At 39.9% G+C, this 25791-nt stretch overlaps 1 protein-coding gene across 7 annotated transcripts in view; it reads left to right on the forward strand.

Annotated features, from left to right (window-relative positions):
* Positions 1-25791, forward strand: part of fray (oxidative stress responsive kinase frayed) — a 293998-nt gene that overhangs the window by 237745 nt on the left and 30462 nt on the right. For all 7 annotated transcript variants that reach the window (XM_071665568.1, XM_071665569.1, XM_071665566.1 and 4 more), the window contains 2 exons: positions 16939-17100; positions 17257-17445. In XM_071665568.1, the coding sequence (XP_071521669.1) occupies positions 16939-17100; positions 17257-17445 (351 nt within the window). The remainder of the gene's footprint in view (positions 1-16938; positions 17101-17256; positions 17446-25791) is intronic.

Consider the following 25791-nt stretch of genomic DNA (forward strand, 5'->3'; position numbering starts at 1 on the left):
GTCTGACTGACAGTATGGCCACTAGGTGATAAAGGCCATGTGAGTTCATTTGAGCTTTTAATAGTTTATGTTATTGCTGGAGGAGGCATTGAGAATTTTGTCTTTAATCTATTTTTTCTTTATATATACTGATCAATAAGGTAAGGACAAAACCTGCGCATCATAGCCATCTCAAGTGAACAAATTAGGGTATGAAAAAAGAATGTTAATCAGAGTTTGTTATGTATTTCTAGACCAGGTAGAAGGAGCTGTCATAATAGTCAGTCCTTGTGTGGCCAAGCTTCACATACGAACTATGGGAAACAGCAGCCAGACTTATGGTATGTTCCAATCCTTGATGGCAGAGATTTACACTGAGGACTCACAAGAGCATTGGCTAAAGTGATTCCTGTTGAACAGAGGATAAGATCGTAATGGCAGACAGAAAGGGATGACCCTGCAGAATGGAGGGCAGGATCATAATGGCAGACAGAAAGGGATGGTTAGAGAGAGATCATGCTTGGAGAATTATTGAGATGAAAGGCTTTTGATCCCATTTGGGCAAATAGAGGTGAAGGGAAGGCCACCCCACATGTGAGAGTAGTACTCCATGCTGGGAAGGATAAAACCTTAATAAGTATGAAATAGCTACTCACTAGAAAAATGGTGATGGCACCTGTACAACACCCCCAATTTTTAGGAAGCAAATTTTTTTATGCAAATTATGTGGGGTTTCCAGGACAAAGTGGGTATACCCAGCAAGCATTTGTCGTTGTTGGGATGAATAGTGGTGTTTGAAGAGTATGTACTGAATCAACAGTGAAAATTTTTAGCAACACCATGTCTGTTCATATGATATTTTTTAGGATATTCATCATCTACTGAATGATATGATTATCAGTGAGTTCCTTGAAAAGGGCTTGATGCTGTCTATAGTCTTTGGTTTGGATTAGTGGCCAAAAGTGAATTGGTTAATGTAAGTAATGATTGGAGAAGAATTTATAAAGAGAAGCATTATTTCTCACTGAAACTATCTTGTCTAGATGATGGCAAAATAATTTTATTCCATCTACCTATCTATACCTCTGACACCTGTTCCCTTTGGAACTCCCTCAAAGGGGGTGACCATGGAAATAGACTCTACCTAACTAGTTTACCCCAATGCCATCCTTTATCCTTTAGTGCCTCATCCATAAAAACAGGCCACAAGTAGACGGCAAGCCGTGTGCAGTATTTGCAGAGGCTGTTGTGAAATGTTTCCACTGACTACTACTACCTAATGCTCCTGCTTAATGTTCCTTCCTACTACTTCTACCTAATATTTCTACCTATTACTCCTACCTAAATGTTCCTAGCTGTTACTTCTATCTGTTACTCCTACCATTTTGCCAAATGCTAAGCCTAGCACATATCCCTTACCACAGGAAAATATAGAGTTACAAAAATGGACTGTGTGAATTAAGTATCCTTGCATGTTCCGTTTGTCAGGCAGAGATTGTATGTTTGTAGACAGATTGCCAGTAGTCCATATGTTGATGAGGCAGAAAGAAAAGACAGCTACCTAGGTTAGAGGAGTGCAACTTGACAGCAACTGAAATGCTGGCTCCCTTGATTTTATTTCTTTGTTGAGTATAAGCAGAAAGTTTTCATTTGTCCAGAGATGAATCTGGAATGATGTGTGGCCAAAGCACATCATATTATACATACAGGCTTATCAAGTGCTCCATCAGGCATGCTTCACTGCTAAATACCTAGTGACAAATTCCATGGCATGAAACATATTGTAGTTTTATAAGAGTGATCTTCATAGTTAATGTACGAATATAAAGATTGAGTCAAACATGAATTCTCTTGGATCATCCTTTCTATTCATTTCTTTTGTAATGCATATCATCCTTTATCAAGATTGATAGTGTAGATATAATGACAAAGAGCTGAACAAATATCAAGTCATGTAAATACATTAATGCCAGAGTTGCAACAAGATTGAACTTAATTGTAATATACAGGAATTCAGAAATGAAGCAGGAACTTTTGTGTTATTTGATGAAAAGAGTAATAAGCAAGTTTGTACTTTCACCATAATAGAAAATTCCATCTTATGGCCTCCTCAGAATTTCTCTTTTTATATAATTTTGTTACCATATCCCCTTGAACATTAGGTGAGTTGCAATAAGTGGTTGCAATTTTGACAAAAGAAATATTCCAACTTTCAGTTGCCCATTATAGAATGAAAGAATATACTATATATCTGTCGTATAGTGGTAAAGTGTATGTGCAGATTCCCTGGAGAAGTGGTGGAGGAAGGATGGTTAAGGTTTTGCATCCACCATTGTCACAGTCTGAGGCATTGCTAAGATGCCACCAAAGTTACTTGCTTATGGGGAGTGATAGCCACACAAATGTCACAATCTCAGTGTATGGTTCAAAATAAGTTAGTTAGAATTAGCTATTGATATGTTGACCTCCAGCATTCCATAATTAAGCAATCTCTTATGCTTACTGATGTTTAAGCTTCAGGAAGACACAAAGGAGGAAGTAAAAAAAAAAGTAGTCAAGAAATGAAAGATCTTTGAGTATAGATAGGATGAAGAGTGAGATGTTTAAGAGGTATTAGTAATAAGTTGGATCATTAGGTAGAGGTAGGTGGTATGAACATTCGGTAGAAGCCTCTGGAAACAGTGCACTAAAATTGCTCCCTGCTTGTGGCTTTTTAAGGATGAGGCACTGAAGGCTAAGAAACAGCACCGGAATTCACCAGTAAGGGAGAATTATTCCATGGCCACCCCATTGAGGGAGTTTCTGGAGGGAACAGTTATCAGAGATAAAGATACGTAGATAGATAGTTCAAGAGGTGAAGTAAAGCTACATTTGAATAGCTTCAAGAGTTTTTATGGCAGGATGAATTGATGCTCATGCCACAACAAAGGAATTTAAAGATGCAGATGGGTCCTTTTCAAGGCTGTTTATAATAATGGAATAGATACTTGATGATTGGATGGAGGGAGTGATTGTTCCTTTTTATGTATGTGAAAGTAGAAATTATTATAAGCGTTGCTGAGGAATAAATTTTAGCATAGGCAATAAGGTTTATGATCAGATCATGATTGATTGTCGTAACATCTTGTAGATGAACAAAGATTTAGGAAGGGAAGCATTTTGTTTGAACCACATTTTTCATTTGGTTAGATGATTAGAGAGAGCTTTGGATTTAAAGAAGGAACTGTTTGCATGATGTGTATTTAAAGTTAATTGGTAAGAACTTTTGATTGTAGCATGCATGGAGGAATTATGAATTCTATTAAGAGCTCTTATGATGAAATTAGCATTTTCCTCTTCCATATTCATTCCTGCTGGGATAGTAGTTTGCTTTATAAGGGTGTGTTTTCAAATGAATTTATGAGAATTTCTGAACTGTATAATGTATTAGTTTCTAAATATTTTTGTGGATTGAACATTACTTCAGATGAGAAAAAGGTGGGGACGATCACTAGGTGCAGTTGAACCATGATGAAATGGAGGAAGCTACTATAATTACGATATGGAGATGTCTTTACTTTGTTGTTGAATTAGAAAAGAAGTTGGGTGGAATGTTAAGTCTCTTTAGCAATGCATGTAAATGATGAAAATGAATACTTCTTTTATCATCACTGTATAACCCCAGAACCCATTTTATTGTGCTTCTGCAGCTTCAAGCTAGTGCCACAGTCAGTAAGTGAAGTGATGGACTCTCTTGGGGTGAGAAAGTTCCTCAGTGAGATTGAAGTCCTTTTTATTTTCCACTGCAGATGATATATTTATAGTGAAGGTGGCTTTATACTTGCAGCATAATAAGCTTCTTTTTTTTAAAAGAAAAGATAGAAGTCATTTGTAAGTTTAGTAACATAGTAATTCTGATTGGTAAGGATGGTCCAGGGGATGTTGCAGTCAAGGGTGAGATAATCGCTAAAAAGATTAATTGGTGCACTCGTGTAAGGTTCTGAAATTTTAGCTTCCTCAGGTCTGAATAAGTTGAAAAGAATAGGAATAGGAAAGTATAGAGTAGATTTTATTTTTTTCTCTTACACATAATTGCCTTTCATGTTATGGCAAGGTAGTGCCTCAGACAAACTAACAGTGGCCTCATTTTCACACATGTAATCTTTAGTTGCTATATACAGAGGGCTTGCATAAAGTAATTCCACATAAGTGTTTCACCTGGTATCTTTTATGAATTGGGATACAGTTTCGTTCAAAAGTTAAAGAGTTCTGCTTTTAAATTGCTGAAGTTAGGAAGTTGTGACTAAAAATGAGTCTGAAATGCCCAATAAGTGATGAGTGAACTTTGTACTGGTAAGAAATTGAGAAAATACATTACATTTGAAGTGAATATGTTTTAAACCATTTTGATGCTGCTGAACAATCTGTGGACATTGAGAAAGTGATTGGCATACCTTTCACAACCTTGATATCAAAATAAGCATTTCAGTCTTTCCAGTTCATCAGAGAAGCAGTGGCCATATTCTTCACGGTTATTCCTAAGATAGACATGGTCACCACATGGCTAGTCTTGCAGCTGCTGGTCACTCAGCGCTCCAGCTCAACCTACTTTTATACAAAATATTCACAACTATATCTAGTAAACTTTCAGGATTCTATTAAGAAAGCATGACTTTTACTGTACTGTGATATGTATGAAAAGAAATAAAAAGCTCCCATCATCATGTACAAAAGTCCAGATCAAGGGGCCTTAATTGAAATATAGAGAGTTATGAAAGAGAAAAAAGAAAAGAAAAAGGAAAGTATTAATGAATTTTGGAGAAAGTGAAAACCTGTCTTTTGAAATGTGCCAGGTCATAGTTTTAGGGAAAGACATGAAAAGGTACAGAGTTCACAAGTTTCAACATTTGGGGAAAGAAGCAGTTATCGAAATGGCCCACCCTTGAGTTGCTGATAGCCACATGGTAATCATGTGATGCAGCGGCTTTTGAAGCTATGTTTGGTTTACATAGTGGCAGGGGCACACATGCAGCCAGATCTCAGGAGGAAAATCCAAAGTAATGACTATAGAAAAGGGAAAGTGAACCAGCATTGTGATGTAGAGCAAGAGGGTCAAGCTTGGAAGGTAGCCAGGGACAGTTTATAACTTGGACCGCTTTCAACTTGACTCTGCCAAGTAGGGATGCAGAGCTAGAACCACCTCTGATGTGAGAGCAGTACTCGGTACAAGGATGAATCAGTCCTTTGTACAGATGAAGCAGCTTTTTAGAAGAAAAGAAGTTTCGACATCTAAAGAGGACACCCAGTTTCTTTGAGGCAGACTTAGCTATTCCCTTAATGTGGGGTTTTTAAAGAAAGAGTGGATGTTACAGTATGTTCATTTAGTCAAGAGGTGGAGTTACAGGACTGTCAAAGGAGAGAGGAGAATTGTGAGGCGTTTTCAATTGAGAGATGGGTAGAAACTGGGTCATGGAGGCATTAAGCTTAACTAGATTCCATCTACCCCACTGAGATATTCTGTAAGTTTATTGTGGAATCTTTGTGAAGGCAAGATGCAGATTGAGTGAGAGAACAAGGAGTAGAATTTAATGATGTAGATGAATGGAGTGTTGAATTGTTAGTGTATGAGTGCATTTGATTGTTTGTGGAGGAGAGGAAATCCTTAAAAAAAGGAGAAAAAGTATAGGGGACAGGACAGGACCTTAAGGGACACCAATGTTGATGGAGAAAATGGGGGGATGGCTGATCCATCAACAATCACAGAGATAGATTAGCCAGAGAGGAACCTTGATATGCAGGAGCAAAGTGAGGGAGGAAAGCAAAAGAGGGTAGCTTAGAGATGAGACACCGTTGCCACACCGTGTCAAAAGCCTTGGATATGTCAAGGGCAACTGCACATGACTTCAACATTTTTCAGGGATGATGACCAGACATGAGTAAGATAAGAAAGAATATCACCATTAGATCTCGCCTTATGGAAGCCATACTGGTGATCAGAGAGAAGGCTGTGATTTTCAAGGTGTCTGAGGATATGGGAGCCAAGGAGCGATTCAGAGACTTTGGAGATGGTTAATGTTAAAGCAATAGGAAAGTAGTTAGAGGGGTCAGAATGGTCACCCTTCTTAGGGATGGGATGTATCAATTCATGCTTCTGAGGTGAAGGAAAAGTATTAATTTTGAAACAGAAACGGAATAGACAAGCAAACACAGGTGTACGTTCAAAGGCACACACTTTCAGTACATGGAGATGGATGCCATCAGGACTATTAGTCTTGCTTGTGTCAAGAGAGAGGTGTTTTTCAGACAGTCTGAAAAGAGATTATGGGAGAGGCATACAATTAATAAGCGGAGCATCAGGGGGTGAAGGAATGTTATTAGAGTCATGAGGTGGAGTTAGAGGAGAAATGGGAACCAGAGAGAGTAGCTTTGTTTATGGCAGAGACAGTTACAGTACCGTCAAAATGGAAAAGTGAAGGAAAGATAGAGTGACAGAAGTCGTTAGAGATGCCCTTCGCTAAAGACAAGAAAGACCTATCAAGGGATGACGAGGAGAGAGTATTGCACTTCTTTTGAATATAGGAACGCTTTGCCTCATGGATAACATACTTGCAGTGAATATGGGCAGTGATAAAAGCTGAATGGGAGTCAGAGGAAGGAGAGTTTTTCCAAGCCCAATATGCCTGAATGGCCTCAGGATAGGAATGGTTGAACCATGGAATAGATGAAGAGGATGTCTTGGAGGAAATTTGTATAAATGCTTCCATCCTCAGAAGAATAAGTTCTGCTCTGCATTTGGTGGAGACAGAAACATTACCACATAAGAGATGGTAATTTACCCAAGGAAAGTCAGAAAAGAAGTTATGTAAGTTATTCCAGACATCTATGTTGAAATACCAATATTTACACTTAGAAGGGGTTGCTGGAGTGGGAGGTGCCATTAGATATTGATGAGAGTGTGATCACATGAACCAATTGGGGGTGAGATTGTGTACTTACAGCAGGATGGACAAGTCGTGAAAAACAGATCCGAAAGTGGTCAGCAGTCAGGAATATTGGTAGGGTAGATAATTTGCTGTAAATCATATAGTATGGAAACTTGAGGGCTTCAATCCCTCCACTATCTGTATGGGAAGAATTCAACCATTCCCTATGGTGAGCGTTGACATCCCTAAGGAAGAGGATCTTGGCATGTAGGTGAGAGGATGTCACAGTCTCAATGTAAGAGTTTAGATAGTCGAAGAAAGATATAAAGTTTGTAAAATTAGGAGAGCAATGGGCGAAACAAGAAAAGTGTGGTAGTTAGGAGACAGACCTTGAGCCTCATTACATCAAAGTTTGGGGACTTACGGTCCTTGAGGCATGCAACAGGTGTGTTGATGTTGGAATAAGCACAAACACCACCTTTGAAACACAATCACAATTTGAGATTATAGCTGAATATGAAAAGGAACCAGTGAGAACATCATTTGACAACTACGTCTCTAAGAGAAGTTAAATATTAGGAGAGGTACTAGACAGATGGTGTTCAACGGAGGAGGGGTTACTAGAGAAACCTCAAATGTTAGTATAGTGAATAAAAAAAGAGGAAGGTCTAACAGAGAGGAAAAGGTCATGGGAAGGGCTGGTACTACTTCCATGTTTTACCACAGACGTTTCACATGCCCTGGTTCAGTCCATTGACAGCACATTGACCCCAGTATACCACATCATTCCACTTCACTCTATTCCTTGCAGGCCTCTCACCCTCGTGTATTTTCAGGCCCCAATCGCTCACAATCTTTTTCGCTCTATCCTTCCACTCCCAGTTTGGTCTCCCACTTCTCCTTGTTCCCTTCAACTCTGACACATATATCCTCATTGTCAATCTTTCTCCACTCATTCTCTCCATATGTTCAAACCATTTCAACACACCCTCTTCTGCTTTCTCAACCACACTCTTTTTATTTCCTTACATCTCTCTTACCCTCTCATTACTTACTTGGTCAAACCACCTCACACCACACATTGTTCTCAAACATTTCATTTCCGACTCATCCACCCTCCTCTGTAAAACCCTATCTATAGCCCATGTCTCATAACCATATACCATTTCTTCAAACATACCCATTTTTGCTCTCTGCAGTAACATTCTCTCCTTCCCCATATTCTTCATTGCTCCTGAAACCTTTGCCCTCTCCCCCACTCTGTGACTCTCTTCTGCTTCCATGGTGCCATTCACTGCTAAGTCCACTCTCAGATATCTAAAACACTTCACTTCCTCCAATTTCTCTCCATTCACTCTTATATCCCAATTAACTTGTCTATCAACCCTTCTTGCTTTTGTTCACATTTACTCTCAACTTTCTCCTTTCACATTCTTTTCCAAACTCAGTCACCAACCTCTGCAGTTTTCCCTTGAATCAGCCACCAGAGCTGTATCAACAGTGAACAACAACTGACTCACTTCCCAGGCCTTCTTATCCCCAACAGACTGCATACTCACCCCTCTTTCCAAAACTCTTGCATTTACCTCCCGAACCACCCCATCCATGAACAAATTCAATAACCATGGGGACATCACCCACCCCTGCCACAAACCAATATCTCTCTCTCTCTCTCTCTCTCTCTCTCTCTCTCTCTCTCTCTCTCTCTCTCTCTCTCTCTCTCTCTCTTCGCCATTTCCTGCATTAGCAAGGTAGCGTTAAGAACAGAGGACTGGGCCTCTGAGGGAATATCCTCACCTGGCCCCCTTCTCTGTTCCTTCTCTTGAAAAGTTAAAAAAAAAAAAAAAAAAAAAACAAGGGGAGGATTTCCAGCCCCCCCGCTCCCTCCCCTTTTAGTCGCCTTCTACAACACGCAGGGAATACGTGGGAATTATTCTTTCTCCCCTATCCCCAGGGATAATATATATATATATATATATATATATATATATATATATATATATATATATATATATATATATAAAGTGTGTAAGACAAGGGAGCAAATGGGAACTTCAGTGAAGGGCGCAAATGGGGAGATGATAACAATTAGTGGGGATGTGAGAAGGAGATGGAGTGAGTATTTTGAAGGTTTGTTGAATGTGTTTGATGATAGAGTGGCAGATAAAGGGTGTCTTGGTCGAGGTGGTGTGCAAAGTGAGAGGGTTAGGGGAAATGATTTGGTAAACAGAGAAAAGATAGTAAAGGCTTTGCGGTAGATGAAAGCCGGCAAGGCAGCAGGTTTGGATGGTATTGCAGTGGAATTTATTAAAAAAGGGGGTGACTGTATTATTGACTGGTTGGTAAGGTTATTTAATATATGTATGACTCATGGTGAGGTGCCTGAGGATTGGCAGAATGCTTGCATAGTGCCATTGTACAAAGGCAAAGGGAATAAGAGTGAGTGCTCAAATTACAGAGGTATAAGTTTGTTGAGTATTCCTGGTAAATTATATGGGAGGGTATTGATTGAGAGGGGGAAGGCATGTACAGAGCATCAGATTGGGGAAGAGCAGTGTGGTTTCAGAAGTGGTAGAGGATGTTTGGATCAGGTGTTTGCTTTGAAGAATGTATGTGAGAAATACTTAAAAAAGCAAATGGATTTGTATGTAGCATTTATGGATCTGGAGAAGGCATATGATAGAGTTGATAGAGATGCTCTGTGGAAGGTATTAAGAATATATGGTGTGGGAGGCAAGTTGTTAGAAGCAGTGAAAAGTTTTTAACGATGATGTAAGGCATGTGTATGTGTAGGAAGAGAGGAAAGTGATTGGTTCTCAGTGAATGTAGGTTTGCGGCAGGGGTGTGTGATGTCTCCATGGTTGTTTAATTTGTTTATGGATGGGGTTGTTAGGGAGGTAAATGCAAGAGTTTTGGAAAGAGGGGCAAGTATGAAGTCTGTTGGGGATGAGAGAGCTTGGGAAGTGAGTCAGTTGTTGTTCGCTGATGATACATCGCTGGTGGCTGATTCATGTGAGAAACTGCAGAAGCTGGTGACTGAGTTTGATAAAGTGTGTGAAAGAAGAAAGTTAAGAGTAAATGTGAATAAGAGCAAGGTAATTAGGTACAGTAGGGGTGAGGGTCAAGTCAATTGGGAGGTAAGTTTGAATGGAGAAAAACTGGAGGAAGTAAAGTGTTTTAGATATCTGGGAGTGGATCTGGCAGCGGATGGAACCATGGAAGCGGAAGTGGATCATAGGGTGAGGGAGGGGGCGAAAATCCTTGGAGCCTTGAAGAATGTGTGGAAGTCGAGAACATTATCTCGGAAAGCAAAAATGGGTATGTTTGAAGGAATAGTGGTTCCAACAATGTTGTATGGTTGCGAGGCGTGGGCTATGGATAGAGTTGTGCGCAGGAGGATGGATGTGCTGGAAATGAGATGTTTGAGGACAATGTGTGGTGTGAGGTGGTTTGATCGAGTAAGTAACGTAAGGGTAAGAGAGATGTGTGGAAATAAAAAGAGCGTGGTTGAGAGAGCAGAAGAGGGTGTTTTGAAATGGTTTGGGCACATTGAGAGAATGAGTGAGGAAAGATTGACCAAGATGATATATGTGTCGGAGGTGGAGGGAACGAGGAGAAGTGGGAGACCAAATTGGAGGTGGAAAGATGGAGTGAAAAAGATTTTGTGTGATCGGGGCCTGAACATGCAGGAGGGTGAAAGGAAGGCAAGGAATAGAGTGAATTGGATCAATGTGGTATACCAGGGTTGACGTGCTGTCAGTGGATTGAATCAGGGCATGTGAAGCGTCTGGGGTAAACCATGGAAAGCTGTGTAGGTATGTATATTTGCGTGTGTGGACGTATGTATATACATGTGTATGGGGGTGGGTTGGGCCATTTCTTTCGTCTGTTTCCTTGCGCTACCTCGCAAACGCGGGAGACAGCGACAAAGCAAAAAAAAAAAAATATATTGATAAACAGAGAAGAGGTAGTGAAAGCTTTGCGGAAGATGAAAGCCGGCAAGGCAGCAGGTTTGGATGGTATTGCAGTGGAATTTATTAAAAAAGGGGGTGACTGTATTGTTGACTGGTTGGTAAGGTTATTTAATATATGTATGACTCATGGTGAGGTGCCTGAGGATTGGCGGAATGCGTGCATAGTGCCATTGTACAAAGGCAAAGGGGATAAGAGTGAGTGCTCAAATTACAGAGGTATAAGTTTGTTGAGTATTCCTGGTAAATTATATGGGAGGGTATTGATTGAGAGGGTGAAGGCATGTACAGAGCATCAGATTGGGGAAGAGCAGTGTGGTTTCAGAAGTGGTAGAGGATGTGTGGATCAGGTGTTTGCTTTGAAGAATGTATGTGAGAAGTACTTAGAAAAGCAAATGGATTTGTATGTAGCATTTATGGATCTGGAGAAGGCATATGATAGAGTTGATAGAGATGCTCTGTGGAAGGTATTAAGAATATATGGTGTGGGAGGAAAGTTGTTAGGAGCAGTGAAAAGTTTTTATCGAGGATGTAAGGCATGTGTACGTGTAGGAAGAGAGGAAAGTGATTGGTTCTCAGTGAATGTAGTTTGCGGCAGGGGTGTGTGATGTCTCCATGGTTGTTTAATCTGTTTATGGATGGGGTTGTTAGGGAGGTAAATGCAAGAGTTTTGGAAAGAGGGGCAAGTATGAAGTCTGTTGGGGATGAGAGAGCTTGGGAAGTGAGTCAGTTGTTGTTCGCTGATGATACAACGCTGGTGGCTAATTCATGTGAGAAACTGCAGAAGCTTGTGACTGAGTTTGGTAAAGTGTGTGAAAGAAGAAAGTTAAGAGTAAATGTGAATAAGAGCAAGGTAATTAGGTACAGTAGGGTTGAGGGTCAAGTCAATTGGGAGGTGAGTTTGAATGGAGAAAAACTGGAGGTGGTGAAGTGTTTTAGATATCTGGGAGTGGATCTGGCAGCGGATGGAACCATGGAAGCGGAAGTGGATCATAGGGTGGGGGAGGGGGCGAAAATTCTGGGGGCCTTGAAGAATGTGTGGAAGTCGAGAACATTATCTCGGAAAGCAAAAATGGGTATGTTTGAAGGAATAGTGGTTCCAACAATGTTGTATGGTTGCGAGGCGTGGGCTATGGATAGAGTTGTGCGCAGGAGGATGGATGTGCTGGAAATGAGATGTTTGAGGACAATGTGTGGTGTGAGGTGGTTTGATCGAGTGAGTAACGTAAGGGTAAGAGAGATGTGTGGAAATAAAAAGAGCATGGTTGAGAGAGCAGAAGAGGGTGTTTTGAAGTGGTTTGGGCACATGGAGAGAATGAGTGAGGAAAGATTGACCAAGAGGATATATGTGTCGGAGGTGGAGGGAACAAGGAGAAGAGGGAGACCAAATTGGAGGTGGAAAGATGAAGTGAAAAAAATTTTGTGTGATCAGGGCGTGAACATGCAGGAGGGTGAAAGGAGGGCAAGGAATAGAGTGAATTGGAGCGATGTGGTATACCGGGGTTGACGTGCTGTCAGTGGATTGAATCAAGGCATGTGAAGCGTCTGGGGTAAACCATGGAAAGCCGTGTAGGTATGTATATTTGCGTGTGTGGACGTATGTATATACATGTGTATGGGGGGGGTTGGGCCATTTCTTTCGTCTGTTTCCTTGCGCTACCTCGCAAACGCGGGAGACAGCGACAAAGTATTAAAAAAAAAAAAAAATATATATATATATATATATATATATATATATATATATATATATATATATTGGTGAGGTTATTTAATGTATGTATGACTCATGGTGAGGTGCCTGAGGATTGGCGAAATGCGTGCATAGTGCCATTGTACAAAGGCAAAGGGGATAAGAGTGAGTGCTCAAATTTCAGAGGTATAAGTTTGTTGAGTATTCCTGGTAAATTATATGGGAGGGTATTGATTGAGAGGGTGAAGGCATGTACAGAGCATCAGATTGGGGAAGAGCAGTGTGGTTTCAGAAGTGGTAGAGGATGTGTGGATCAGGTGTTTGCTTTGAAGAATGTATGTGAGAAATACTTAGAAAAGCAAATGGATTTGTATGTAGCATTTATGGATCTGGAGAAGGCATATGATAGAGTTGATAAAGATGCTCTGTGGAAGGTATTAAGAATATATGGTGTGGGAGGCAAGTTGTTAGAAGCAGTGAAAAGTTTTTATCGAGGATGTAAGGCATGTGTACGGGTAGGAAGAGAGGAAAGTGATTGGTTCTCAGTGAATGTAGGTTTGTGGCAGGGGTGTGTGATGTCTCCATGGTTGTTTAATTTGTTTATGGATGGAGTTGTTAGGGAGGTGAATGCAAGAGTTTTGGAAAGAGGGGCAAGTATGAAGTCTGTTGTGGATGAGAGAGCTTGGGAAGTGAATCAGTTGTTGTTCGCTGATGATACAGCGCTGGTGGCTGATTCATGTGAGAAACTGCAGAAGCTGGTGACTGAGTTTGGTAAAGTGTGTGAAAGAAGAAAGTTAAGAGTAGATGTGAATAAGAGCAAGGTAATTAGGTACAGTAGGGTTGAGGGTCAAGTCAATTGGGAGGTAAGTTTGAATGGAGAAAAACTGGAGGAAGTAAAGTGTTTTAGATATCTGGGAGTGGATCTGGCAGCGGATGGAACCATGGAAGCGGAAGTGAATCATAGGGTGGGGGAGGGGGCGAAAATCCTTGGAGCCTTGAAGAATGTGTGGAAGTTGAGAACATTATCTCGGAAAGCAAAAATGGGTATGTTTGAAGGAATAGTGGTTCCAACAATGTTGTATGGTTGCGAGGCGTGGGCTATGGATAGAGTTGTGCGCAGGAGGATGGATGTGCTGGAAATGAGATGTTTGAGGACAATGTGTGGTGTGAGGTGGTTTGATCGAGTAAGTAACATAAGGGTAAGAGAGATGTGTGGTAATAAAAAGAGCATGGTTGAGAGAGCAGAAGAGGGTGTTTTGAAATGGTTTGGGCACACGGAGAGAATGAGTGAGGAAAGATTGACCAAGAGGATATATGTGTCGGAGGTGGAGGGAACAAGGAGAAGTGGGAGACCAAATTGGAGATGGAAAGATGGAGTGAAAAAGATTTTGTGTGATCGGGGCGTGAACATGCAGGAGGGTGAAAGGAGGGCAAGGAATAGAGTGAATTGGATCGATGTGGTATACCAGGGTTGACGTGCTGTCAGTGGATTGAATCAGGGCATGTGAAGCGTCTGGGGTAAACCATGGAAAGCTGTGTAGGTATGTATATTTGCGTGTGGACGTGTATGTATATACACGTGTATGGGGGTGGGTTGGGCCATTTCCTTCATCTGTTTCCTTGCGCTACCTCGCAAACACGGGAGACAGCGACAAAGCAAAAAAAAATATATATATATATATATATATATATATTTTTTTTTTTTTTTTTTTTTTTTTTTTATACCTTGTCGCTGTCTCCCGCGTCTGCGAGGTAGCGCAAGGAAACAGACGAAAGAAATGGCCCAACCCCCCCCCATACACATGTACATACACACGTCCACACACGCAAATATACATACCTACACAGCTTTCCATGGTTTACCCCAGACGCTTCACATGCCTTGATTCAATCCACTGACAGCACGTCAACCCCGGTATACCACATCGCTCCAATTCACTCTATTCCTTGCCCTCCTTTCACCCTCCTGCATGTTCAGGCCCCGATCACACAAAATCTTTTTCACTCCATCTTTCCACCTCCAATTTGGTCTCCCTCTTCTCCTTGCTCCCTCCACCTCCGACACATATATCCTCTTGGTCAATCTTTCCTCACTCATCCTCTCCATGTGCCCAAACCACCTCAAAACACCCTCTTCTGCTTTCTCAACCACGCTCTTTTTATTTCCACACATCTCTTTTACCCTTACGTTACTCACTCGATCAAACCACCTCACACCACACATTGTCCTCAAACATCTCATTTCCAGCACATCCATCCTCCTGCGCACAACTCTATCCATAGCCCACGCCTCGCAACCATACAACATTGTTGGAACCACTATTCCTTCAAACATACCCATTTTTGCTTTCCGAGATAATGTTCTCGACTTCCACACATTCTTCAAGGCCCCCAGAATTTTCGCCCCCTCCCCCACCCTATGATCCACTTCCGCTTCCATGGTTCCATCCGCTGACAGATCCACTCCCAGATATCTAAAACACTTCACTTCCTCCAGTTTTTCTCCATTCAAACTCACCTCCCAATTGACTTGACCCTCAACCCTACTGTACCTAATAACCTTGCTCTTATTCACATTTACTCTTAACTTTCTTCTTCCACACACTTTACCAAACTCAGTCACCAGCTTCTGCAGTTTCTCACATGAATCAGCCACCAGCGCTGTATCATCAGCGAACAACAACTGACTCACTTCCCAAGCTCTCTCATCCCCAACAGACTTCATTTTTTTTCTTTTTTTTTTTTTTTTTTTTTTTTCATACTATTCGCTATTTCCCGCGATAGCGAGGTAGCGTTAAGAACAGAGGACTGGGCCTTTGAGGGAATATCCTCACCAGGACCTCTTCTCTGTTCCTTCTTTTGGAAAATTATAAAAAAAAAAAAAAAAAAACGAGAGGGGAGGATATCCAGCCCCCCCGCTCCCTTCCCTTTTAGTCGCCTTCTACGACACGCAGGGAATATGTGGGAAGTATTCTTTCTCCCCTATCCCCAGGGAATAATATATATATATATATATATATATATATATATATATATATATATATATATATATATATATATATATTTATATTTTTTCTTTTCTTTCGTACTATTCGCCATTTCCCGCATTAGCGAGGTAGCGTTAAGAACAGAGGACTGGGCCTTTGAGGAAATATCCTCACCTGGCCCCCTTCTCTGTTCCTTCTTTTGGGAAAAAAAAAAAATGAGAGGGGAGGATTTCCAGCCCCCCGCTCCCTTCCCTTTTAGTTGCCTTCTACGACACGCAGGGAATATGTGGGAAGTATTCTTTCTCCCCTATCCCCAGGGATAATATATATATATATATATATATATATATATATATATATATATTTCCTGCATTAGCAAGGTAGCATCTAGAACAGAGAACTGAGCCTTAGAGGAAGTATCCTCACGTGGCCGCTGCCTCAATTCCTTCTTTTGGAAAATTAAAAAACAAGGCGAGGATAAATGTATAACAACATACAAAAAAAATATGTTTTGAAATATGAGCGTGCACGATATATGAACAATGGCAAAAAAATGTTAACTGAAAAGAAAAGAATTGAATGGACACCTGGCTTGTATGTTACTTGCTGCTCGATGTGTCACTGCTTTATTGGGGTTGGAGATAATTGCCTGTTAGCCAAGCTCATATGTTGTTTGGTAGGTTGATTTAAGTAAGCTTGGGTTATGAATGGCTTAAACCCACTAGGTGGTTGTTATAGATTTGAATACTTTGGTTTTGTCATCCAGTTATTTGAAGTCTGTACTGCTTATCAGAGAGGCATTTGTAAGTGGATTTGTTCAGTAATTTAGAGAACTCTGTTATATTTCATAGCTTATTATTCTTTCATATTGCTACCCCATTCTTTTCAGTTAATCTATTTTCCTTCCTTTAGTGTTTCAGGTTTTACCCCTGTATATATTTGCTGGCAGCCATTATTATAATGCTGTAACATATTCTAATTTCCTATAATGCAAGTAGAAGGCAGTTGCTTCACTTAGATGAGAGCTAGACCACATGAAAGGTTCCTTTGTAGATGTTTAAAACACATTTTCAATTTGTTTAGTTCTTTAAGGGGCAGGGATTATTGATTGGAGAAAAATTTAGAGAATACTGCATGCACAACAGTTTCAGTACAAAAAAGAACATACATTGTGTAGATAGGTAAACAAATGAGCTTATCTCTGTGAATTTAGTTTTTTTAGGAAAATAGTTACTTTTCTTCATTCCAGATTGTATTTACTTAGTTTGCTGAACCATGACTAAGATTAATTCATTACCATTATATTGAATACATTCAGTAACATGACACATATTGATTTGTGTGATTCACTTTTTCTTTTTTTCTTTTATGTATATCCTTGTTTGAGACTTTGATTGAAAATGTTACAGGTCTCGGGGTATGATTTTAAGGCAGATATCTGGTCATTTGGCATCACAGCAATAGAGATGGTAACTGGAACAGCTCCATACCACAAATACCCTCCAATGAAGGTCCTCATGTTGACACTACAGAATGATCCACCAACTCTTGAAACAGGTGCTGAAGAAAAGGTGTGTCTGAGATTTAATAAATATTATTTGCTAAAGCTCATGAATACACTTAAAACCCAGATTGATTATCAAGAACATTTTTTTGTACATAAGCTATTGAGAAACGGTAGTCTCTTATCTCAAGAATTTAAGAGTGACTTTCTTATACCCTATTAGGACCAGTACAAGAACTATGGGAAGGGAATAAGAAAAATGATAACAGAATGCTTGCAGAAAGACCCCACCAAGCGACCCACTGCCTGTGAACTCCTTAAGCATCCATTTTTCAGAAAAGCCAAAGACAAAAAATATTTGCAGTCAGTGTTGTTGCAAGGTGGGCCATCAATAGAGGAGAGAGTTTCTAAGGTAAGTTGTGTGTTTCAGATCAGGTAGCAAGTTTGTCGCGTGAAAGTGTTTTACTAACACTGACATGTTTGTTTCAGAACAAGCTCATTGCTTCATAAATCTCCATCCTATTAAAATGATAACCAGAAATTTAAAATCTTGAATATTTTTATTTTTTTTAGGTTTGCCTCCACTGTTTTTTCATTCTGGATAACTTCATTGTGCACTATATTTTTTGTAAGGAGATTCCTGAACAAGCCTGACACAAAAAGGAATCGCATTGGTTGAAATTATCCTATCATGTAATTTAATGGGTGTAAGACAACACACATTGTCTCATCCAAATTACATCACCAGGTTTAAACTTTTATATATTTATTTATTCATTTATTTATTTTGCTTTGTCGCTGTCTCCCGCGTTTGCGAGGTAGCGCAAGGAAACAGACGAAAGAAATGACCCAACCCACCCCCATACACATGTATATACATACACGTCCACACACGCAGATATACATACCCATACATCTCAATGTACACATATATATACACACACAGACACATACATATATACGCATGCACACAATTCACACTGTCTGCCTTTATTCATTCCCATCGCCACCTCGCCACACATGGAATAACATCCCCCTCCCCCCTCGTGTGTGAGGTAGCGCTAGGAAAAGACAACAAAGGCCCCATTCGTTCACACTCAGTCTCTAGCTGTCATGCAATAATGCCCGAAACTTTTATATAGGTGGTAAACTTCCATGTGTTTTGCTGCTGAAGTTGGAGTCACAGCAAGTAATTCTCCAAATGGAGCTTAGAAAAAGAAGATTGGTAGTTAACATCCTCATAAATGAAAATTGATGTGAATTGACACGTTTTGAAAATGTTTTAGTATTTTACAAATGTTTTTATGGAATGATAACCATAATAGAAGCCTGTTATACGTATATCACAAAAATGAGTTTTGAACACACAATTATTTTCTCCAACAGTTATGGCAATTAAGGAAGGAAATAAGAAAATATCTATTCATTTAGGGATGATTATTAGACCATGAGATGTCAGTATCCCAATAATAACTTGTGGTACATCCACCAACAGCCCTTAAGGACAGGAACACCTTGCTTGAACTAGCGCTTGGCTCTATTTCCTCAGTAAATGAATGCTTGAGTCACAGATCCAAAGCCACATAGGTGAGCCATTGCATCCAACCCATTATGGTGAAACCCCATGCTACTTTACTGGAAGTTAGAGTAAAATGGGGAAGGAGGAATGGAAAAAACAAAGGAGTCCTCCTCTCTGGTCTTCTCTGTTGGAAGAAATACACTCGCGAGTTCAAAACTCGTTTTCTTCTTAACAGGATTTGGCCAGTGAACAAGGGAAATGAGAGCATAAGGAAATGGAGGATGAAGGGAGACTCCTGAACTTCTTGTAGAAAAGAAATAATGAGCTGTGAGTTAGGAAGGCTTGCCTTTAAGAACCCCAAGTGCCACGCCTGGAGTATCTTGAAAATCCAGATTCAGGTAATGTAGGACAAATATATGGCAGAGTTCCGCAATCCTCCAAGGACAATTTTTCTCCTGGAAGAGGTTCCTCAGAAGAGCTAGAGTGGAAGATGCCATTCTAGCAGCCCAGGGATGGGCTTAAGAGACAGGCTGGACTTCAAATGAGACGTTTGACATGATATAGTGATCCTTATTGACATAGAAGGTCTGGAAGTAGGAGAGATAACTTGATGATCAGAGCAGTCAAAAGTGGATGCCCAGTAGGCTTTTAGAATTTTTTAACAAAAATTCTCATGAAAGTTTCTCTCTATCATGTCAGAAATAATTATTTTTTTATTGGCAGATTTATATGCTTCACACTTGACAAGAAATTTAAGATAAGGTCTCATCTTCACCCACTTCAGATCATGATAAAAAATGAGTTTCTTGTGAAGAGACATGGAAAGAATAATCATTGTAAAGTAAAGGTGATGAGAAAATGTATTGTGGAGTAAGGTTTCATCGGAACAGGACAACAAGGTTTTAGACTGAAGAAAGCTTAACATTCTTTTTAGGGATACTGTTTAACTGTAAAATTGTGGTACTGGATCATTGAAAGAAGAATAAATGTAATTATGCAGTAATGGAGAGATTCTAAAGATAATTGCACAGTCATTGAAAAGTGGCTTGTTAAGTGCAGATATGTAAGAAGCCATAGTGGCAAAAGCCTTCTTAAAATGAAACAGGAAAAGAAATAGACACATATCCTTTGAAATAGTGATTTTAGAGTCTGTAAACTCCCTGAAGGTACTCTACAATAATTGACATGGCAGGCTGTGGAAGATTTTGCATAATGAATAAGGCCTTTTACAGTGAGTTTTCCATTCAGGTGTTGGCAAAAAAGAGAAAATTCAAATGCATTATGCCCATGACTTAAGTTCTTAGATCTCTCATGTGACAGGTTTGAGAGCAATAAGGGGATTGGGACTTGATTCAAATTGTGATGAAAAAGAGGAGAAACCAAGGCTGTGCTCTCGAAAAGGGGTGTTGGCCGGAAAATGATCTTTTATCAATCTACCCATCTATATCTCTGAAACCTTTTCCCTTTGGGAACTTTCTTAGGGGTGTGGCCATGGCAAAAGGGTCTCTATAACTGTTGAACTTAAGTGCCTCTTAGGCTTTAGAGACTCACCCTTAACAGGCCACTGGCAGAGGGCAACTCTAGTGGAGTGTTTTCATAGACTCCTACCTAAAGTTCATGCCTGGTATTTCCATCTAATGTTGCAGTATACTACTAGTTTCTGATTGTTTGATAAACTTATAAATACAAGTTTGATAGGGGAAAAAGGTGCTTTTCCATTGGTTCTGCCCAGTAGAGAGGGTTTCAGTATCTTGGGCTATGAACGCAAAAGTTTTGCTGGGGAAGGTACATGTAGGTATATTCCATAGACTTTTGTGGTATATCAGTTAATGTTCCTGACAGCAACACATCCATGGGCTGCCCTGGGTTGAGTGGATAAGTTCAAATCTTGGTTGCAGCAGTCGGTCCATAGTCAGCCCAGCTGTCCTTCCCCTTTTAGGAGTTGATTGTTAAAATGGGTACCTGGCTCAGGCTAGGGTATATGTATATTTTATATAGCATGAATGAGATGGCCTTTATTAGGGCCCCAGTTGCCCATGATATCTTGGGTTTGGGGGTCCTCCATAGAAGATACATACATTGGGATGAGAGCAGTAAAGTTGGTGGCACAGAGGTGTTTCTGAGGAGGAACACCCAAAGGTAGAATCCGGCTGAAGTCTGGGTCATAAGGTTGCTTTTGTTGCAGGAAACTTGGATCTGAAAAGGGCATCTACCCCCTGAAGGTACTTTGACATCATAATACCCATGTTAATTGCTGTATTTTCATGGTTTCTTTGTTTGATAATGCATTGGATGGCTGAAATATTTGTCATGGCATAGGAGATGCTCTTTCTGTTAATAAGTTTATGTGAAGGGAATGGCTATTTAACTTCATAGTTTGTTGCTCCATTCACAGAACCCTTGACAGTGCCTCACTTATAAAGACTGAACATTTCTGGGAATGTGGACTAAGGACTTTAGTCTCATCACACAAGCTAAACCAAATTCTCCCTACTGTTATTGAAATCTAAGTTTTATCAGAGTGAATGGTGTTAGGTAACACTATTGTTTTTTCATAGAGCTCATTAGGTAACTTGGAGAAACTTTAAACTAATCAGAACCCCAGCTATCTGACTTCATTAAATGCCCAGTGTAGCTGTGTACTGACCTTTACATAAAGGAAGAATTTAGGGATTTAGAGGGTCTGAAGCAGTTTGAATTTTAAACCTGGTGACAGTAAAGAGGAAGGGTCCTGCTCTTCCACAGAATTGCTATGGTATTGACAAAGATCTGTTATTACAGATATCAGATGTAGTATTTGGGAATTTAACTCTCTAAGATCTATACTCGTTCAAGGACTATATTCAATCTCTTAACTCCACAGTAAGGTGTCCTTTCCAACTGTGAATCTCAGTTTTCAAATTGAAAATGTATTTCACACTACAATTTCAAAGATATTAATACAACAATGGATAGAAATCACTTCAAAAGTATATTTTGTCCACTGCTATCATTTTGATAATGTGTAAAAGTTTTATAGTTCTGTGAGCACAATGCCCCTAGCTTAAGTGCCGAGTTGCCATGTATTTTTGTTTCTTTTACCTACACCAAAAAATTGATTATAATTATGTTTTACATAAAGTAGTGAATTGTTTTATAATCAGTGTGATCAATTGATACTTTTTTCTTAACAAAAAATATAAAAGTTTGTGAAATTAGTAGGTGCACTAGTCAAACACAGCATTATCAAAGTCAGTGTCTGCTGGCAGCACTGCATCCATTTGTGCTGGAAACACCTTCTCCTGCCTCATCTTTATCAATTTTTAATGATGGGAGAGTTGGTGTTCACATTATCATTCTCCACATGACACAGAGAGAGGCCATCATTGATAGGTAACTGAGGATCATCTGCCTGACCCTTTAGATCTAACAAAAAGTCACTCAATTTCCTTTCCAGAAAACTCATAAGGTTATGCTTTCATTGGCTTGGCTTGAGAATGACTAACTGTGGCGAGAATTTAGAATTAAAGAAGTTTCTTTCCTCATATAGATTAACATCAGGAATTAAGGGGTTGAATGGAAAGTGAGGTCGTTTAAAGGTGGTGAAATTTGAGGCAAAAGCAGAAGCCTTCATAGTCGGGGAGAAAATTGAAGCCATATCCCTGCCTTTCTTTTGCACTTTAGAAGTAGAACCAAGGAAAGCACATTGCATTATCAGGGCCAAATCTGTCCACCAGAGTCAAGTACTAACATATATATACAGCTGTGAGTTCTATGCATCATTTTTGCCTCCATAGGTAGAGCATACTCATGCATTTCAGAGCATCAAGTGAGGTTTGGTAAAGAAACCAACTCCTCTGTCCTGGAGTGACAAACCTTAAAATTTTTTTGATTAAACAGAATGTCCCCTTTGCTGCATAAACCATGGGCAGCTTGATGGCATATTGATCATCTTCAGCTGAACTGCATTGCAGTTTTCTGTTGCACACTTTTGGGGAAACAGCTATAGCACAAGTGACTCCACGAAGGAAACTAGAGAGAAATACTTGAAAGGACAGATCAGAGAAACAGCACAGGTAAAAATAAGACTTTTCATGAATCCTTCAAAGAAATTGAAAAACTGAACAAAGTTTGAGTAGAGGGAAATGTAATGAAGGACAGAGCAAATTTAAAAATATTAAAAAGCATCCTAAGATATCATTGACAAAGAAAGTAAAGTAACAAGAATCAAAAGTTATAATAGACACTAGAATAAGCCAAGAAAGGTACTGTACAACTTGAAAAGGGAAGAGTTCTAATCATCAACTAGTACCATAGTGAAAGGCTGTTTAAAAATCAGTAAATGTGAGAGATACTTTTGAAAAGGCAAAAGTTTGCCTTAGTTCATGTGAAATACGAATGGGAAAAGCTGCTTTCATATATGGAATATTGAGGCAGGCAACAGTGTGTGTGTGAAGGATTCTTAGGTAATGCAATAGTTCCCAAAATGAACTGTCAGGTCTGGGAACCGTCCAAAGTGTGAACCAAGTAAGAGGAAATGTTCTCAGAAAGGGGACATATGGAAGATTTTAAGTCCATGTGAAGGTTCCTTTGGGAAGAGTCCGAAGGGACTTTTAGGAGAAGCAGTGGCCTAAGGGGGCTGTTGGGAAAGGCAGTAGCCATGTTAGAGATTGCACTGTAAGGCAGTCTTCCAGGTAGTGGATAATTGTGTAGGGTAATTGTCCTAAGATGAACAAATATGTAAGTGAATGAAATTCATTAAGCTTTGGTATATATCAGTTGGAGAGAAAGAACTTGAGATCTATGAAGAAATAGATTGCTTGGAGAGTCATGATAATGTAATTAGCAGGGATGCTAATGTGGAAGGCACCCCTTGCCATCTTCTTGGACCTTTCTTCAGTAAAAAATGTTATTTAACAACAATGCTGATTTTTCTGTTTGTAATCCTGGGGTGTTGAAGGACGTCAGTAACAGATGATAGGTAGAGAAGTAGAATACTTCTTAAGAAAAAAACCAACAATATCCACTTGCTGCATCTCACATATAGATAGCATGAATAGAGAAATATTTCAAAATTCTTGGGGGGAAAAGGGAGACAGTACAATGCTTGTATTCCCTGTGTGTCTTGGAAGGCAACTAGAAGGGTAGGAGTGGGGGGCTAGAAACCTTCCGATCCTTGTACTGCAATTTCTGAAAGTTGTAACAGAAGAAGCCAAGTGAGGAGTGGTCCACCTCCACAATACTCAGTTGTCTGAATATGCATTGATGTAACCAGGATTAGAAGATGGGAGAGATAAGTAGTGTATTAGAGGAGGGAAATGTGGAATGTTTAAATCTTCAGCAAAACTAATCTCAAGTAGAAGAGATAAGAATGGTTTGGTAAAGTCTGGGTTAGTGTTAGGGCTAGAGCAAAGAAGGAGGTGGCACATCTGCTGAAGGAGGAAGAGTTGGAATTTGTAAAAGAGCATAAGAAAGTGACCCTCAGACTGAATTAGGTAAAAATGAAGGTGGATGATGAAAGATAGAAGATTGTTGATGCTTATTTTGAGCGAGTGACAAAGAGAGGTGGGTGTTCTGAAAAGAACTGAGCGAGTCCATCAACTGTTTTGATGTGAGGGATTGATTATTGGTGTTGGATTATTTGAATGCATGAGCAGTTAATGCGGCAGTAGAGAATGTAATTAGGGTGGCATTGGGTATGTAGTGTTTTGAGCATCGATGATGAACAGCATACGGAGCTATATTTTAGAAATAGGAACATAGATAAGTGTAAGTAGGTTAATACTGTATATGGTGAGCAAACATTATTGGATTTTATATTAATTGATATGCATGCTGAACAGAGAATCTTGGGTGTCTTGAGAGGGGACTCTGGTGTGGCTATCATTTCTTAATGGAAGTAAGGGGGGTGGGGGGAATTTGTAGAGGCTTAGGAAAGGTGGTGATGATATGGGTAGGAAGAGGATGGTGAAAGTAAGTGGAATCTAGGCTTGTGGGAAAAGATAACAGGAGAGATGTGGTAAAGAGTGGCAAAAGGTGAGAGTAAATGAAACTAGGGAGTGGGTAAGGAATGGGAAGTACTTTGGAAGGCATTGCATACTTGTGCAAGAAATATGAGTGAGAAAGGGTATTGAGTGGTAGGGTGAAGTAAAGTTGGTTGTGAAAAAGAAGAGAGGCGTATGAATGTTACCTTCAGGGAAGAAGTGCATATGATTTCGAGATGTACTGAAGAAAGTGGTAGGGCAGGAGCAAGGTGCAGAGACTGAAAAAAAAAAAAGAGGGCATATAAGATTTGGGGTGAGAACGTATTTTGAAAATTCAAGGATAAAAAGAAAATGTTTCGGAAAGAGAGTGATAGTTTGGGGCAAACAAGAAAACAAGAAAACAAGTGGGAGCATCTGTGAAGTTAGCAGATGGAGAAGTGTTAACAGCTAAGGAAGAGGTGAACAGGAGATTGAGTGAGCATGATGTGGGACACGTGAATGTGGTTGATGATGCTGGGAGGTGGCAAATTTGGGTTGTTTAGGTCAGGAAGGTATGTAAAGTGAGAAAGTTATGGCAAGTGTTTTAGCAGAAAGAAAGAAGAGTTTGTGAAATCCATACCTAAGATGAAGTATAGCAAGTCAGCTGGAGTGAATGAGATTACGCTTGAACTTCTCAAGAAAGTAGCTCATATGCTTTTGGCTTATTAGTTATAATTTTCAATGTGTATGGCATATAGGAGTTGCTGTGAGGATTGGCTGAATGCCAATATAGTTCTGTTGTACAAAGGCAGGGGAAACAAAGTGAATGTTTGAATTAAGTATAAGTTTGGTGAGTGTACTTGGAAAGTTGTATGGGAGAGGTGATTGTGAGGATGGTGGCATTCACAAAGCATTTGGAGAGGAACAGTATGACCTCAGGAGTATTTTAAAGAACTTGTGAAAAATACTTAGAGAAACAGGATTTGTGTGTGTCATTCGTGGATCTGGAGAAAGTGTACAATAGGGTTGTTAGAGGTGCTTTTTGGAAGGCATTACAAATAAATGGTGTGGGAGGAAAGCTGCTAGAAGCAGGGCAGAGTTTATATTGATAGACAGGTGCATGTGCAAGTAGGATAAATGGTTGCAGGTAAAGATGAGTCTGTGATGCCACTGTGGCTATTTGATTTATTTATGGATAGGGTGTCAAGGGAGGCCATTGCATGGGTCTTGGAAAGCCTACTGGGGGTAGGGATAGGCCTGGGAGGTAAGTCAATTGTTTGTTGATGACAGGGCACTG

The sequence above is a fragment of the Panulirus ornatus genome, chromosome 10 (genome assembly GCF_036320965.1).
Source record: "Panulirus ornatus isolate Po-2019 chromosome 10, ASM3632096v1, whole genome shotgun sequence".
In the NCBI taxonomy this organism is placed as follows: domain Eukaryota; kingdom Metazoa; phylum Arthropoda; class Malacostraca; order Decapoda; family Palinuridae; genus Panulirus; species Panulirus ornatus.